The sequence below is a fragment of the Stegostoma tigrinum genome, chromosome 15, assembly GCF_030684315.1.
Source record: "Stegostoma tigrinum isolate sSteTig4 chromosome 15, sSteTig4.hap1, whole genome shotgun sequence".
Classification (NCBI taxonomy): Eukaryota; Metazoa; Chordata; class Chondrichthyes; order Orectolobiformes; family Stegostomatidae; genus Stegostoma; species Stegostoma tigrinum.
Window position 1 is genome coordinate 29978223 of NC_081368.1, and position 17485 is coordinate 29995707.

Sequence of the window (17485 nt, forward strand, 5' to 3'; positions counted from 1 at the left end):
GAGATGATTGACATCCATCAACCACTACCAGTTTGCTTTGTGTTACGTTTGAGTCCAAGCAGTGGAGAATTTTCCCAGTACAGTATAAGAACTATTCATATTTTATTTGGAAACATACAGTGGATGATAATGAATTATTAGTTGTCTCCTTTTACAACTCAAAGGAAAAATGAAACTGATATTTTTTGCTGGAAGCTAGGTTTTGACATTTTTGTACTGGCATGAGATGTCTTTTAGAAACAAAACAATAACTGCCAAACAATGGGGTTTGAATTGCTTTAAAGTGTTAGTTTGACATGGCACTGAAAGGAGAGAAAACAGTTGAAACTATGGCCAGCAAAATAACTCTCCTTTTAATTCCCTCTTTTTAATTGAGAAAATAATAAGCCTCAAAAACTTCACAAAAAAGAAAGAAAGCTTCTAATTCAAGTCAAAATCTAAGTTGAAACAAAACAAAGGACAGCTGCTGCAAATCTGAAAACAAAAAAGAACAGAAATTGCTGGAGAAATTCAGCAGGTCTGGTAGCATCCATGGAGAGAAAGCAGAGTTAACATTTTAAGCGCAGTGACTCGTCTTCAGAAATTGTCAAGTTCTTAAGTTGAACTGTCCAGCTACCACACTGAGAATGACCGCAATCAATAACAGATTGATATCATTGTCAAGCACTAAAACAAATGTAATAAAATTCACCTCAATCCATCCTTTCAATTTGGCCTTTGGTGCACAGACTTTGTGTCTTTTTGTCTACATTTTTCACCTAAAATGTTCCTGAAAGGACTGTTTGTCTCATCTATCTGTCTATCCCACATGCGAATGCGTGTTTGGATTTAAAGGGTGTATATTCTTTGACAATACAAATTAATAACCTGTTCTTGTCACATGTTAGAAGATAAAATTGTTACATAACTAAGTTTAGAGTTTTCTTATTCATTGATAAAACATGATGTGAGTTTATTTGGTTTTAGAAGGTGATCACAGGCAGACATTAACCATCTTGGTGATTAACTTGGTTGCATTTCTCACTTGTGATGAATAATAGATTTTAGTGTTCATTTTCAGTGCACTATTTCCACTATGTTCATTACATAAGGGCTTCTTGATGTCACACCTGGGTGAATGGCCTTGATGTCCGGAACTATCACTGTCACCACACCATTTCGTTCGTTGTCATGAAAACCTGTCATGAAAACAGGAGCTGAATGGCCCGAGAAGAACCCAAACTAAGATCTGCTGAGCAGGCTATTACTGTGTAAGATAATAAAATGTGAGGCTGGATGAACACAGCAGGCCAAGCAGCATCTCAGGAGCACAAAAGCTGACGTTTCGGGCCTAGACCCTTCATCAGAAGAGGGGGATGGGGTGAGGGTTCTGGAATAAATAGGGAGAGAGGGGGAGGCGAACCGAAAATGGAGAGAAAAGAAGATAGGTGGAGAGGAGAGTATAGGTGGGGAGGTGGGGGGAGGGGGGGTGGATAGGTCAGTCCAGGGAAGACGGACAGGTCAAGGAGGTGGGATGAGGTTAGTAGGTAGGAGATGGAGGTGCGGCTTGGGGTGGGAGGAAGGGATGGGTGAGAGGAAGAACAGGTTAGTGCCACAATGATGCCACCCGAATGTTGCAGGAACAGCAACTCATATTCCGCTTGGGAACCCTGCAGCCCAATGGCATCAATGTGGACTTCACCAGCTTCAAAATCTCCCCTTTCCCCACCGCATCCCTAAACCAGCCCAGTTCGTCTCCTCCCCCACTGCACCACACAACCAGCCCAGCTCTTCCCCTCCACCCACTGCATCCCAAAGCCAGTCCAACCTGTCTCTGTCTCCCTAACCTGTTCTTCCTCTCACCCATCCCTTCCTCCCACCCCAAGCCGCACCTCTATCTCCTACCTATTAACCTCATCCCACCTCCTTGACCTGTCCGTCTTCCCTGGACTGACCTATCCCCCCCTACACTCTCCTCTCCACCTATCTTCTTTTCTCTCCATCTTCGGTCCACCTCCCCCTCTCTCCCTATTTATTCCAGAACGCTCACCCCATCCCCCTCTCTGATGAAGGGTCTAGACCCGAAACGTCAGCTTTTGTGCTCCTGAGATGCTGCTGGGCCTGCTGTGTTCATCCAGCCTCACATTTTATTATCTTGGATTCTCCAGCATCTGCAGTTCCCATTATCACTATTACTGTGTAAGTTTTGTTTGACACTACTATTGATGAGAACTTCAATTGCTTTGCTGATGATTGGCAGTAATCTGATGGGCGAGCAATTGGCAGATCAGTTTTGGCCTTTTTTAGTTGATAGATAATTTTCCACATTCATGTAGATGTCTTAGTGCAGCTAGAATGGATTTAACTCAATCTTCAGAAGGATGTGCCTTCTTCAGATAGCTTAACTAAAATTAGGAACTTCGAAGTGTCAGGATTACAAAGACCATTAAAATAGACATGAGGAAAGACAGTCAGCCCATCCTTCTTCAGAAATGTATGGCCCTCCTACCATTATACATGTAAATTGAAGATTAAATCATTTCTATTACCAACATGAAACCTAAAACATTATTCCAACTACTGAACATGGAAACAACAGAAGATTTTGACTGTTGTCATCTTAGGATATAAAGTCAGAGTGTAACACAGCACGGAAACAGGCCCTTCGGCCCAAACTGGTCCATGCTGACTCTGTTGCCCACTCAACAAGTTCTAATTGCCTGCATTTGGTCCACGTCCCCCTACAAACACTTTCCATCTATGTACCTGCCCAAATGTTTTTTTTAATTGTTCTTTTTGAGCCTGTCTCAACCACTTTCTCTGGCAGCCCGTTCCAAATATGCACCACTCTCTATGTGAAGAAGTTGCTCCTCGCATCCTCCTTAAATCTGCCCCCTCTCACCTTAAATCTGTACACTCCAGTTTCCCATTCCCCATCCCTGGGAAAAAGACTACATGCATTCTTCCTATCTAAGCCCCTCATGATTTTATCCACCTCAGTAAGGTCAGCTCTCATTCTCCTACATTCCAAGGAATAAAATCCAATCCTGGCCAACCTCTCCTCAGAACCCAGGCCTACTATTCCTAGCAACATCCTTGTAACTCCTCTTTGCACATTTTCCAGTTTAGCTATGCCTTTCCTGTAACAGTATGACCAAAACTGTGCACCGCACTGCAAATGTGGCCTCTCCAATGACTTGTACATCTTTAATGTCCCAACTCTTATAAGCACTGCCTTGACCGAAGAAGGCCGGCCTGCTAAATGCTTTGCTCACCACCCTGTCTACCTGTGATGCTGCTTTCAACCAACTATGTACTTGTACTCCTCAGTGTCTCTGTCCCACAATACTCCTCAGAACTTACGATTCACTGTATGGCTCTGACCTCGGTTGAACTTTCCAAAGGCCAACACCTCACACTTAGCTGTATTGAATTTCATTTGGCAATCCTCAGCCCACTTCCCGCTGTAATTTTTGATAACTTTCACTGCAATCAGTGATACCTCTTAATGTTGTATCATCCGCAAACTTACTAATCATGCTGTGTACATTCACATCCAGATCGTTTATGAAAGTGAAAAATAACAAAGGTCCCAGTACTGACCCCTGTGTTACACCATGAGCCACAGGACTCCCGTCCAAGAACCAACCTTCAGCCATCAGGCTCTTATTCCTACCATCGAAAACATGAGCTAGCTCTCCCTGGATCCCGCACAACCGAACCTTCATGACTAGCCTGCTGTACAGGTCCTTGTTAAAGGCCTGACTAAAGTCCACATAGACAGCATTCTCTGCCTTACTCTCATCAATCCTCTTGCTTACCTCTTCGAAAAGCATGAATAGATTTGTCAGACATGATTCTTGTGCACAAAGCCATGATGACTATCCCAAATCAGACCTTGAATATCCAAGCATTTGTGCACCCACTCTCTGAATATCTTCTTCAATGCCGTGTCTACCACTAGTTCAATGGACTGTAGTCCCCTGGCTGGTTTTTGCTACCTTTCTTAAACAATGAGACAACACTAGGCACCTTCCATATGACATCAGATTTTTAGTAGTGCACTTCAATTGAATGTGAACACAATAAAAAAAATCATTATTCAAATTCCCAAGAGTTAAGTTGTCAGAAGCTGTAAAAGAACTCAATGTATTATTGAATGTCATATTCTCCAATTTAGATAACTGATGTTTGAAGTTGGTTTCTGATCAAATTTTTGAGTCATTAGTTTTAGACTATTAGTTATAACACCATTTTTTTCTTGCCCTATTTGGATCTAATTTGCCACACAATAATTCCATTAACTAAACGAGATAGGTTGAAGATTCAATTCTTTAAATATATGAAATCCGACAGAGAAAAGGCATTATAAATTAAAGCAAGATAATTAACTCATATTTTATTAAAGATTTTCATTTTTCTACTTCCCTTTTATTAACATCATACTGCAGGATGTTGATCACAAGGTAAGAAAGCTAACAGAAATCAATATTTTATTTGCCTGGAGTCCAATGATTGCACCATTAACACAAAAACAAAATATTATGAGATGCAAGAAATCCAAATTAAGAAAGAGGTCAGGAAGATGACAAGTCATTGTTTTGAAAAGTTAACACTATTTGTGTCTCCAATGACTGTGTGCAACCTGTTAATTTTAACCAGCATTTTGGTGTTTATTGCATTATCTATCATTGTTCCAGATTTACTGCAAAAAATTCAGTTATATTTCCTATTACTCAATAAGCCTTCCATCTCAGCCTCATTTTTCATGTCTCATTGATGAGCATCCTGCCTTCTTATTTGTTCAATTTCCGAACAAATTTGACTCAGGATGCATCTGGTGACAAGTGGGTCTGAGGGAATAGAGAAAAGCATTGTTCTGCACCTGCCATCCTGGCGGCTAATCGTGTATCCATAGTCAACATGGTGCAGAAAGCTGATGTTCACACCAACCAGCGGGATCTCATCCACTGCAACCACCTGTCCTCGAATGACACACACACGGCTGGAATGAGACAATGTGCAGATAAATATATTAAAAAAGATGATCAATATTTGCAATTATTTCATGCAATAAGCCAGCAAAGAAAGCTGATATGGCTGCACATAACTCTATTTCTGGTAAATCATCTTTGGATTACAAACTGAACAAAGACAAACAAATGGTTCGTTTCAATGTCATACTCTATTGAGTCTAATGCATATCATTTTCCTATTTATCTCAATCAGGTTAAATGAGGTTAGATTGATGGTGTTTTGCTCTGTCACAGGCTTTTAACTTATCAGGAGCAACTTGCGAATGGAATTACACTGTTCTTTTAAAACAGTCGACACAAACTGGAGCGGCAGAAATAGCAATGAGGGTAAAACTTCTATCTTGATCTTTAGTGACCATTTAAAGTAGGTAATCTTCTTTAAATAATGATATTACAATTACACATTTGTAATTTGTTATGAATTTTTACTATTTATATTACTGGAGACTCAAAGTTGCTGCCGCTTTTAACTGCAAATGTCTACTCAAGTTATTCATTTTGACAAATATTCAAAGAGCTACTGCTTAGTCAAGACTTTTTATGAAATGTTATACTTATCAAGTTGAGGAGGTTTATACTGAAGAGTAGATCACTTCTGTTTGAGCATCCAGAGTGTGGGTAAGCAGGGTGCTGGGGTTGTGAAGCTTACAGAGTGGTCAAGTCAGTTGAGGGTTTTGGGTCCTCCTGGGGATTCAGTGAAGGAATCAGAAGTTGGGGGATGGTGGTTGAAGGAATGGTGGGGATTCAAAAGAGGTCTAGTGGGCTAACTGAGTTATAGTGACACAATGGCTCAGTCGTTAGCACTGCTGTGTAACAGTGCCAGAGACCTGGGCTTGATTCCAGCCTTGGATGACTGTCTGTGTGGAGTTTGCACATTCTCTCCCTGTCAGCAAGGGTCCCCTTTGGGTGCTCCAGTTTCCTCCCACAAGCTAAAGATGTGCAGGTTAGGGTCGATTGGCCGTGCTGAATTGTCCATAGTGTCCAGGGATGTACAGGCTAAGTAGATTAGCCATGGCAAATGCAGGGTTATAGGGGAAGTTGGTTCAGGCAGACTGCTCTTCGTAGGGTTAGTGTGGACTTGATGGACTGAATAGCCTGCTTTCACACTTTAGGGATTCTATAAAATGTATCAGCTGAGATCTAATGACAGTGCAGACTTATTAGACCGAATAGCCTGATTTGGCTCTGATATCGAATATTCTATGGCATAAGATGAAGCACTCTGCTTGATCAATGGCCCATTCTGCACCTTCTAACATTGGCTCACTCCAACATCAGCATACAATGGCATTGCAGCAATTCACCAAGACTCCTCAACCCTAACCTCCAAACCTGTGACCTCAACCATCTGGAATGATAATGGCTGGTCATTTACAAGCACCCCCTCCAAGCCACACACCATCTGCCCTCAAATTGTATCATCGTTCCTTCACTATTTGTGAATCAAAATCTTTCAACCTCCTTCTAAACAGCACTTTGAGTTTTTTTCTTATTCATTCACGGATGAGGATATTAATGGCAGGACCAGCATTTATTACCTATGTCTAGTTGTGCATACGGAAGTTAAGAGTCAACCAAGTTTCTATGCGTCCAGATTCAGAACAGGTAAGGATAGTAGCTCCGTTCCCTGAAGGACATTAGTGAACCAGGTGGATTTTTCTGACAACTGGCAATGGGCATCGACCGAGGCACCGGAGAAAATGACAGCAAAAACAGCCCTGTCGACCCTGCAAATTCCTCCTCATTAACATCTGGAGGCTAGTGCCAGAACTGTAAGAGCTGTCTCACAGACTAGTCAAGCAATAGCCTGACATAATCCTACTCACAGAATTATGCCTTACAGTCAATGTTCCAGACACCTCCATCACCATCCCTGGATACGTCCTGTCTCACCAGCAGGACAGACCCTGCAGAGGTGGCGGCACAGTGGTATACAGTCGGGAGGGAGTTGCTCTAGGAGTCCTCAACATTGGCTCAGGACCTCGTGAAGTCTCACGGTTTCAGGTTAAGCATGGGCAAGGAAACCTCCTGCTGATTACCACAGACTGTCCTCCTTCAGCTGATGAATCGGTACTCCTCCATGTTGAGCAAAACTTACAGGAGGCACTGAGAATGGCAAGGGTACTAAATGTACTTCGGGTGGGGGATTTCAGTGTCCACCACCAAGGGTTGCTCTGAGCTGGTTGGGTCTCAAAGGACATAACTGCTAGGCTGAGCCTGCAGCAGGCGGTGGGGGGAAACAGCAAGAAGGAACAACATACTTGACCTCATCCTTACCAATTGCTACCTGCACTTGCAATTGCCCATGTGAGTATTGGTAAGAGTGACACACAAATACCAACCTATGGCCATCACAAATAAGAGACAATCTAACTACTGCCCCTTGACATTCAATAGTGTTACCACAACTGAATCACCCCACTGTCAACATCCTGGCATTTATCATTGGTCAGAAACTCAACTGGGCTACATAAATGCAGTGGCCACAAGAGCAGGTTAGAGGCTAGGAATACTGCGGAGAGGAAATCACTTCCTGACTCCTGAAAGCCTGTCCACCCTCTACAAGGCAGAAAATGTGATGGAATACTCCCCACTTGTCTGGATGAGTGCAGCCCCAACAACACTCATGAAGTTTGACACCATCCAGGACAAAGCAGCCTACTTGATTGGCACTACATCCATAAGCATTCACTCCCTCCACCACCGACGTTCAGTAGCAGGAGTGAGTACTATCTACAAGATGCACTGTGGAAATTCAACAAAGTTCCTCAGACAGCACCTTCCAAACCCATGTCCACTTCCATCGCGAAGGGCAAGTGCAGCAGACATCTGGGAACACCACCTCCTTCAAACTCCCCTCCAAGCCACTCACCATCCTGATATGGAAATATATTGTCATTCCTTCACCGTCGTTGGGTCCAAATCCTGGAATTCCCTACCTAAGGGCATTATGGGTCAACCCACAGCAGGTGGGCTGCAGCAGTTCAAGAAGGCAGCTCACCACCAGCTTCTCCAGAGCATCTAGGGATGTGAGATAAATGCTGACCTGCCAGCGACACCCACACCCACTGTCTCCCCTCTAACACCACATTGGCTACAGAATTTCAAGGTCCACACTACCTTCTGAGGGGCCATAGGACTCCAAGTATCAGTCTTGTTTGCATCACCGTGTCTCACAAAGCAATCAAAGGAAACTATTTTTGAATAATTATCACACAATTGAGTTCAAAGCGATATTTGAAAGGGAGAGTATGAAACAACAAACATGATTCTTGATTTATATCGGGCTGACTTCACTGGGAAAAGACAAAGGCTGTCCTTGACAAAATGTCAAAATCTTCCAAAATGGGTCAAATGACACATGATCTGATTGGAGCTACGGAATAGAGAATTGAACGTGTATAGCAATAGTTTCTATTCCTAACGTGCAAAGACTCTAATTGACAGAAATGAACAACTAAATGGATAATCCACCTCGACTGCACATCCCTGGACACAATGGGAAATTTAGCAATGGCAGATTCACTTAACCTGCACGTCTTTGGACTGTGGGAGGAAACCAGAGCACCCAGAGGAAACCCATGCAGACACAGGGAGAATGTGCAAACTCCACGCAGACATGTATAGAAACTATTTCTGCCAGAAGGCAAGTCTAAATTAAGAAATAATTCTAAAAGCTAAGGTAATAAAAGTCTGAGGTCCACCTCTGTAGATAGCAACTGATCCTGGATCAATCATTAAACTCAAATTTGAGATTGACTTTATTTGACTAATGAACACTGTAAGGTATTTGGAGCTAACCTCAAAGCACATGAATTCAGGTTGTAGATTAGCAATGATTTGATTGGACAATGGAACTTATGGGGGCAATATATGTTACTTCTGTTCTTATGGCCCTATTTTTCCTATGAGATTTTAGAGTGCAACATTCGTCCTTCAACAAAAAATGTGAAGAAGATATCTAATTATTTAATTCACTGCTGTTTGTTGGGCCCTTTTTTGTGCAATTGGAGATGTAGATTTCTGTTCATGACCAAGTGATTATACTTTAAAATACCTTATCGGTTATGAAGTGCTTTGTGATGTTCTGAGGTTGTGAAAGGCCTGTCATAAATGAAGGGTCTTGTTTCCTTTGCATTTGTAAACAGTTGACATGATAGTACTTGTACTCGAGAATTATTACCACTTCAAAATCATGTCTTCAAATCCAATACCATCAGGAAAAGACAATAAATATGACAATCCTTCCATAAATATCTCTATTTATTATAATGTTATAAAATTCACGAATTATGAGATCAATAGATTGTAACAATTAACCACATTGTAGGTTGTAGATTAATCATAGATTAATTTTATTACCTTGGGAATGATTGTTTGAATGCAATCCAAACGTATATCTTGAAAGTATCCTCTATCAACTGCTTTTAAATGTTTGAAGCAAAATAAATGTGAGCAATCTTAATTTGGTTCCTAAGAGGTATGAATCTGCAGCACAAATCTGTGTTAACTTTACAGTGTTCCAGAGAATTTTCATTTTGGAGGGCAATACTCTGAGACAAAGATTTGGACATATTGTGATGGAACTGTACTCTATATCTACTGTTGATCTTGGAGTACTCAATGTCATTTAAGCACTCAAGCATCAAGTACCCCAATGAGCACAAAATACAGGGTAAAATTTATGATTGCTACATGGTTCCATTTGTGTTCAAATTCTGAAATAAAATATGTTACAATCATTCTGACTGACCTTCCAATTAACCTAACTTGCAACTTCAAACTTCTGAAGTTTGACAAAGTAAACACAAGTTTAGCAATTAAAATCAGGTCAAAAGTTTGGAGTTTATGAAATGGAAAAATATCCTCACTGCTGTAAGGAATGTTGTTCAATGATAATGGTGCAAATGTCAAGCTGAAGTGAGAGCAGCTTAGACAGAACATTTAACTCAGGGACACCATTATTGCTTTACAGAAGGCCACTATATACTATGCCACAATGATATGTTGACAGGCATTTCATGTAAATTGGTAGTTCACAATGATCCAATATGTTTAATTTAAATTAACTTGCATACAGATAAAATTCAAAAAAAAATTTAGCCAAATGAACTGTACATCTGATCCTATTATCAATATTACTGACCCTAAAAGAAATGCAATCAGTTAGCAGTGCAGTTGCTAATATTCAGATAATGGCTAAATTTTACCCATCTCTGGCTCAGTTACCAGTTTTTCCTGGGTGGCCAGAATTCTTGGCATGGGCCAATCTTGCTTCAGGAAATATCCCATCAGCAGTGGGAGGAGGCCTGTAATCCTACCGTGAGCAGCTGTAAAATACAGGCCGATTATTCAGGGGAAGTAATTCTATAGGGAGGGGTAGCTCCCCTACTCTGCCAAGACCATCATTTGGCTTGCAGCCGGACTATTAGCCCGTTCCCCACCTGTTATAACATTATCGGTAGGACCCAACACGTACATGTAAGAATGAGGTTTGAGTGGCACTCTCGCCACCTGCCCAGGAGAGTGAGTAACAGTTGCAGATGGTGAAGGATGTGGCCGTTTTCTGGCAGTCAGTAACTCAGTCAATTTTAACTTCCTCTTCACATGCTTCTTTCAAATTTACAAAATGAAACTGCCTTTAAAAAATACCTGTTCGTTCGTGGAGATTTTTATTCTATGATAAATTGTGGAGAAAATTCAGAAAACAGAGGGCTTTGTACAGTTTATCTTCCATTAGGAATAACAAATGCACTACTAGAGTCAGTTTTACCAAATGCCATTGAAAATGATGAAACAATGAAGACGTTTTTTGATTAAAAAGGCCATATATGTGATAAATATTATTTCACTAATATTCACCTTATTTGGGCTGAAAATAATGGAGAAGTAATGGGGGATTTTAAAACTAGTCATCCTATAATCATTACTAGCTACATATTTTAACTGCCTCGAGAGTCAAGGTTTTGAGATTAACATCAGTTTCAAGGTTTTGAATCTAATAGCATGAAGGTGATACATTTTACTGAGCCTGTTTCCGGGTAACACAGATCTCATGCTATTTTCTAAGTTTTGTGTTTCCATTTAAGGTTATGGTAAGAACTGTCCTCTATAGACCAAAATAGATCTTTTTTCTGGAAAGGAAAGATTAAATGGACTTAAGGATGTTCTTTGTAGGAACTTATCTTGTGGCAATTGAAAACTTGAAGGTGTACTGTACTGAAGAGAAAGAGAAAAATCACAAAAGATATCAATTTAATAAATAGTTCATGCAGAATAGGTTATATCTTCTGAAACCCATGGTTAGAATACAGCTTTGGCATCATTCTAGGTGGGTTAATTTATTTGAGGCAGTCCTGGTGGAAATGTTGCTGGCAGCCTCTGGCTTAAGGGAAAATGTATTCGCTCTGGTTCTTGATTGTAGATTAGAATCACAGTAGTTTAGTTGCACCATTTACAATGTAGATACATGAAAGCACATATGACATTATTACTGCTGATTCTTTCATTTATTAATGGCATGTGGTTATTGCTACCAGGCCAGCATTTACTATCCATCCCTATTTGCCCAGAGAGCAATTAAGAGTTAACTATAGTACCACAGAGGCGAGAGCAAATAAGAATAGCATATTTCCTTCTCTAAACAATATTAGTGAATCAGGTAGGTTGCAATAACAATCAACAGCGATTACATGGTCACTGTTAGGCCAGTTTTCTTTATTTCAGTTTCTTTTAAATTTAAATTAAATTTCACCATGTGCCATGGTGGGATTCAAACCCATGAATCCAGAAAACTAACTCAGAGTTATGGATTATTAGTCCAGTGACATTACCACAATACCAACACTTCCTTTTGTTAATGGGAAGCTCCTGGCCTGTATAATTTTAAGGAGGCCTCCTCTAAAACATAAATGTGTATTCTTTTTTTGTCAAATCAGGATCAAAGGCCCTTTTCTGAGCCTGATTGGAACATCAGGACTGTTATATTTGTGGATGTATGTGTTAATAACTGTAGCATAAATTTGAGGGCAACATTCATGACTTGCAGAGATATTAGGAACTGCAGATGCTGGAGGATCAGAGATAATAAGGCGTAGAGCTGGATGAACACAACAGGCCAAGCAGCATCATAGGAGCAGGTAGGCTGACGTTTCGGGCCTAGATCCTTCATCAGAAATGCCTTCAGGACATGGTCGAGCAGTTTTAAGGCCGAAGAGATTACGAGAGAGTTGCAGTGGGAGAGAGATCCCCTGAGGTTTGTCTTGAGGGAGGACGGTAACTTCTTCAGGGTAGTCATCCTTAAAACAGGCTTTGCAGTGAGGTTAAAATTGTATCAGAGATAATAGGAACTGCAGATGCTGGAGGATCCGAGATAACAAAGCATAGAGCTGGATGAATACAGCTGGCCAAGCAGCATCAGAAGTGCAGCGAAGCTGACATTTCGGGGGGTCTAGCCCCGAAACGTCAGCCTTCCTGCTCCTATGAAGCTGCTTGGCCTGCTATGTTCATCCAGCTCTATACCTATTCATGACTTTCAAAGATACTTTCAGAAATGTAATAACATTTTTGGTGGTACTGTCACCTATCGTCTAATTTTCCTCCACCTCAAAAACATACTGGATCTTGCCTTGCCATAGTCAGTCTCTTGGGCGATTAGTTAGCAATAATTGACATAATAAAACACATGCAATGATGCACCATGGAACAACAATGACAACAGTGAGATTACAAACTAATTCTCATTGTCAGGGCCCCGTTAACATTGATTAACATCGTAGTGGAGAACTGAAGGTGCACTTCAAGCAGCTCCGTGAACAAGGAGATCAGGTAAGTTCATCACTGAGCCTAGACAGTATAGATATTTTCTGAGGAAGGATCACCAGATACAAAACATTAACTCCGATTTTCCTTCACAGATGCTGTCGGACCCAGTGAGCTTTTCCAGCAACTTCTGTTCTTGTTTCTGAGTATAGATGCATTAATGTGAGGTGGTTGGAGAGTCTGGATATGTTGAGAAGCTGGAGGTGGAGGTGGTGCCAGGAGGCATGTAATACCAAGGGAGGGCTGCAAAACCACCCCATTGTTCCACAAAAATAATTTTAGAACCGTTACTTCTCTTTAAGTGGAGGTCTGCAGAAATCCCTTCAGCATTGCCGGTTAGCACACATTCCATCCACTGATGTTTCAAAATTGTACCAACATTGTAGAAATGCCAAGTGACTCTGATGTGCATGGGTTAATGAGGTGTCTGCAAAAACATGCTGCTTCTATCAGATACACTATGAAAAGGATAGCAACCTGAATGCCAGCAGGAACATGACAGTCAGAGCTGCCTCGTAATTTTCAATGTGTTAGCATCCCATCGTACCATCCGGCATGAAAGCCAAGAAAAACAAAACTAATTTGTTCATCTTTTTGCTTCAAGTTTTTTCTTGCAGTTTGAACTTTCATTCAGATATACTTCAAGTAAATTTAATCTGAATATCTTAAACATTAAAAAATTATCAGTCTTTTCAAATTGATAACATTTTTTCAACTTCATTCAATCAGTTCAGCTTTGATGAATGAAAAAATTGGTCACGTTTATCTTAGAAAGCAATTCATGCTAACTCTTTACTAAACCAATTGGTTTCAACACTTTAATATAGCACCTGGTAGAATATAAAGGATGGATGAACAGGATGAAAAGTCTGTTGGTTAGTTTTGCTTGTCTAAATATGAAATATTTGTTTTGAGCCAAACAGCCTATAGCCTATTTCCTGCTCCTAATATTGATTACATTTTTATTCTAAATGTCCAATCTTATATTTATGAATAATACCTTGAGTTCAAAAAGACGAATGCAAAATATATTGGACTGATTAAAAAGAAATTACCTGTTGTCAAAGAGACCATCAGTGGGGAGTACATGTGTGTTGTCTTTCCCAACCAGGAATTTTATTCTATCATAGAAGCGTCTTGGGGGATGGAGGGGAAAAGGCAATTGACTTTGTTGGATCAGGTCAAGAGGGTCAGGCGATCCTTGACAAAGCTGACCAGTGTAACAAATTGTTTGCTTGCAACAGTCCGGGTCCATACAGTCTGTTAAACCATCTGTAAAGAAAAAAATGAAATATGAGGCAGTTGCTCTTAAAAATGAACGTTTTAGGTTCCAAGATAGCAATATTTTTCTTCTGCTAGCATGCTGTACATATAGCACTGACAAAGGAGTTTTCCTTTCAGTTCTAAAATTAGCCCACGACTGTCAGCTGTCTTACCTCTATCCATTACGTGCTTTAACTTGTTATTTTTAAAATATCCGGGGCGCATCTTAAGGAACAACTCACTGCCCCTGCTGATATTACTGACTGTTACATTTTTGCCAAGTTGTCTGCATAACTTATTTAGCTGATTTATCACAGTGCAATACAGAGATGACTCCAGTTCTGATTCCTAAATTATTTATTTATAGAAATTTGAACATCTCAGAATTTCCAGAAGTTTCTGTATAGACGTGTGGTCTTTGTTGGATACTAGATCCTTTCTGGAACTCTCTACGTGGAGTCAGTCATGAGGCTCTAGCTCCAATAGATTTTTTGCAGTCAAGCAAGTATAAGAGGCTCAGTACTCAGGCAACACTAACCAAACACAAAATAATTAAAGCACATAACAATGCATTGACTCATGCTTAGATGTAGTTCCTTGGTGAACAGGGAATCTAGGGATATGGGGAGCAGGCAGGAAAATTAAGTTGAAGCTCAAGATCAGCCAGAAATGGCAAACGGGATTCAATGGGCCATATGGTCTACTGCTGCTCCTATATCTTGTGCATTATTGAGAATCTAAGCTGTTTTAGCCTCCTTAGCTCTGTGCATACTGTGTCTATTATAGCAGCTAAACTTATAGTTCAGCTAAGAGCTCTGTGGTAAAGACATCATGTGTCTAAGATATTTTAGTTTCATTTTGTTTGAAGTAAAATTGTATGTCATGTAATAGAAGCATCCAACTCAGTAGGCTTCGCTGTTTGAGCTCAGGATTGCTCTGTAGGGTTCCTTTATAGGTCCCTGATGTTCATTGAATATACACCTCCATGATCATTCCCTACTTGAACATCTCCTCTCCCCACCTGTCCTCACCAGCCAAGTCCCTTATGCTTGCTGCAGTGTCCAGCCAAGCTGACTGTGTCATAACTCTGACTTTACCTTAAATTTCAGAGTCCATCGCTGAATACCTTCCTTGGAGCTGGCTGCAATCCTAGCACTGGCCACTACTCATGTTGGTGCAGTTTAGACCACAAAGCTGCCAGTCATTTAATTGGTTGGCAGCTCTCAAAATTTGGATTCCTCTCTTGATGAAGGAAGAAGGCCCATCTTAAATCAATTAATGATCCAATGTCATTAGACGGGATCTTACGCATTTTCTGGAAAGAACAGTTCCATTTTGAAAATCTACAATTTTGGCCAAGAAAGAGTTCACTTCAGATCTACATAGTGTCTTTTATTTGACTCTTTACAGTTTGAACACTGCTGTATTATCCATTAGACTTCTTGAGGCTAACAGCCTGATGCAATATCTCAATTTTTACTGCCCTGCTTTCTGAAATAAACAGAAATGCGAGATGCTTCTTTTGTTTTTTATATTGTACTTGTCTTCGCTCCACCAGATGAACCTCAGTTATGACAATTACTTGAGGCTTCACAGTTTATTATTCAAACTCCGTCCTGTAAGATTTTTTAACATTAACTGAACCAATAAAATGTGTCACAATAAGAGTGGCTCAAAATACTTAGGGGTTATTTGCACAAGCTTTTTATAGCTCTTTCATTCAATTAAATCCTCACTCACTTGTGATATGGATGAGTAATTCAACAATAATTTGGGTGTCCTTTTCCAAGTAATTACTTTATACTTCATAGCCTTCAGTATAGATTAACTTGTTTAGTATAAATTTATCTTTTGTAACCTTAGGTTATCAATGACAGAGACAGAGCTTTTTCTTCCAATTTGCATCTGACAACAACATTATAAGCATGATGAATTGGGCACAGTGTTGGGTCAGTTGCAATGATACCTGCCCTAAGCTACAAGATTCCACTTTATGAATCCAAATTAAGCAGAGCATGTGCTTTATAAATGGCACCTTATTCTCAAATGTCTAAATTCCAGTATCAAGTCTATTAGACTTAGGGGCATAAACGTGTCTTGGCCACAATGGGTCGTAGTGAATTTTCAGCTCATTTAAACTCTACCTGACTGTCTTTACCACCTGGATAAATTAATACCCCTAAGACTGTCTCAGACTCTCACTTGCTGTTGGTGGAAGATCACCTTATTAGTTTAAATCAACATCATGCCAATCAATAATAATGGGATTTCCAAAAGGAAGCAATTTCTACAGCATACAGTGGGATGTCAGCTTTCTTTGAACTTTGAAAAAAATGTGAATCATCACTTGTATTATATTCTTCCTGCTAAAATAAGTTTATGAAATGGCTTCCAAAGATGAAACATGATAGCTTAATATAATAATGGAAAAATTAATAATAATATGATAACATAGCAATAGAAGGAAACAATTGTGCTTCATTGAAAAGTGAGTTGGCTGACAAGTTTTAGTGACTGCACATGCAGCAAACTCAGGAATTGGGATATTGTAACAAGAGTTGACCTGTCAATCCGGAAGCTTTGCAATAATGGTGTCTGACTGAGAGACTCATCATATGAAATTCCCATTAAGTGCATCAAAATCTGTTCTGGCTTCTTCATCGTTAAGTATTAATTATTAAAATTCATTAATTATCAATTACTTTGTAACACCTCTCTGAAAATGAGCTTTCGTGTGCTCTATTAGATCATAATTTTGTTGGAGTTTTTAAAAATGGAGATTACTTTTGGCAAGTCATACAAGTTAAGAATTTTGATTGATCCTAAGTGGATCAACAGCAAAAAAAAGCAATTTCCTGAAAAAGATTAAAAACAATCTGGAGATTACTTGGGCCAATGCTGAACACAGACCACACCTCAATGTGAACTCTACTCTTGGGAAAAGTGTCAATTGGCACATATTTCACATAGCCTTATTTTTGCCCAGAATTTAATAAATTATATACACATTAATGTTGCGGTACGCTTACTGCTCTAAAAATGTAACAGCGCAATGTGCTCATGTTCTCAAAAACCAAAAAGCATTCTGCCGTCTATTATGATTTAAATCAATTTCTTAACAAAGCGCGGTGAATTACCTGCCAATGAGACTCAAAATACCGACCTATATTTGGGAATACCTGATTCCAGTTAGAAATCAACACTTTCAGGAAACAAGAGAAGGAGGGAATAATGGTGAAGACAATTAGCAAGGAGGTCAGAAAGCAATTTGCAGACAGAAATCACAGTACTCTGTTATCGAAGGTCCAATTTTATTTCATAAGTGAGCAGAAGGATGACATCAGTCTATAGCTGCCACAAATTAGAAACTATGTGCTGAATTTTTC

The 17485-nt window shown here is 39.9% G+C and overlaps 1 protein-coding gene across 13 annotated transcripts in view; it reads right to left on the bottom strand.

The window, feature by feature from the left end:
* The window catches only part of tenm1 (teneurin transmembrane protein 1), a 2164854-nt gene that overhangs the window by 108185 nt on the left and 2039184 nt on the right, over positions 1–17485 (bottom strand). For all 13 annotated transcript variants that reach the window (XM_048544387.1, XM_059651404.1, XM_059651405.1 and 10 more), the window contains 2 exons: positions 13892–14108; positions 4865–4984 (listed from right to left, as the gene is read on the bottom strand). In XM_048544387.1, coding sequence (XP_048400344.1) covers positions 4865–4984; positions 13892–14108 — 337 coding nt within the window. The remainder of the gene's footprint in view (positions 1–4864; positions 4985–13891; positions 14109–17485) is intronic.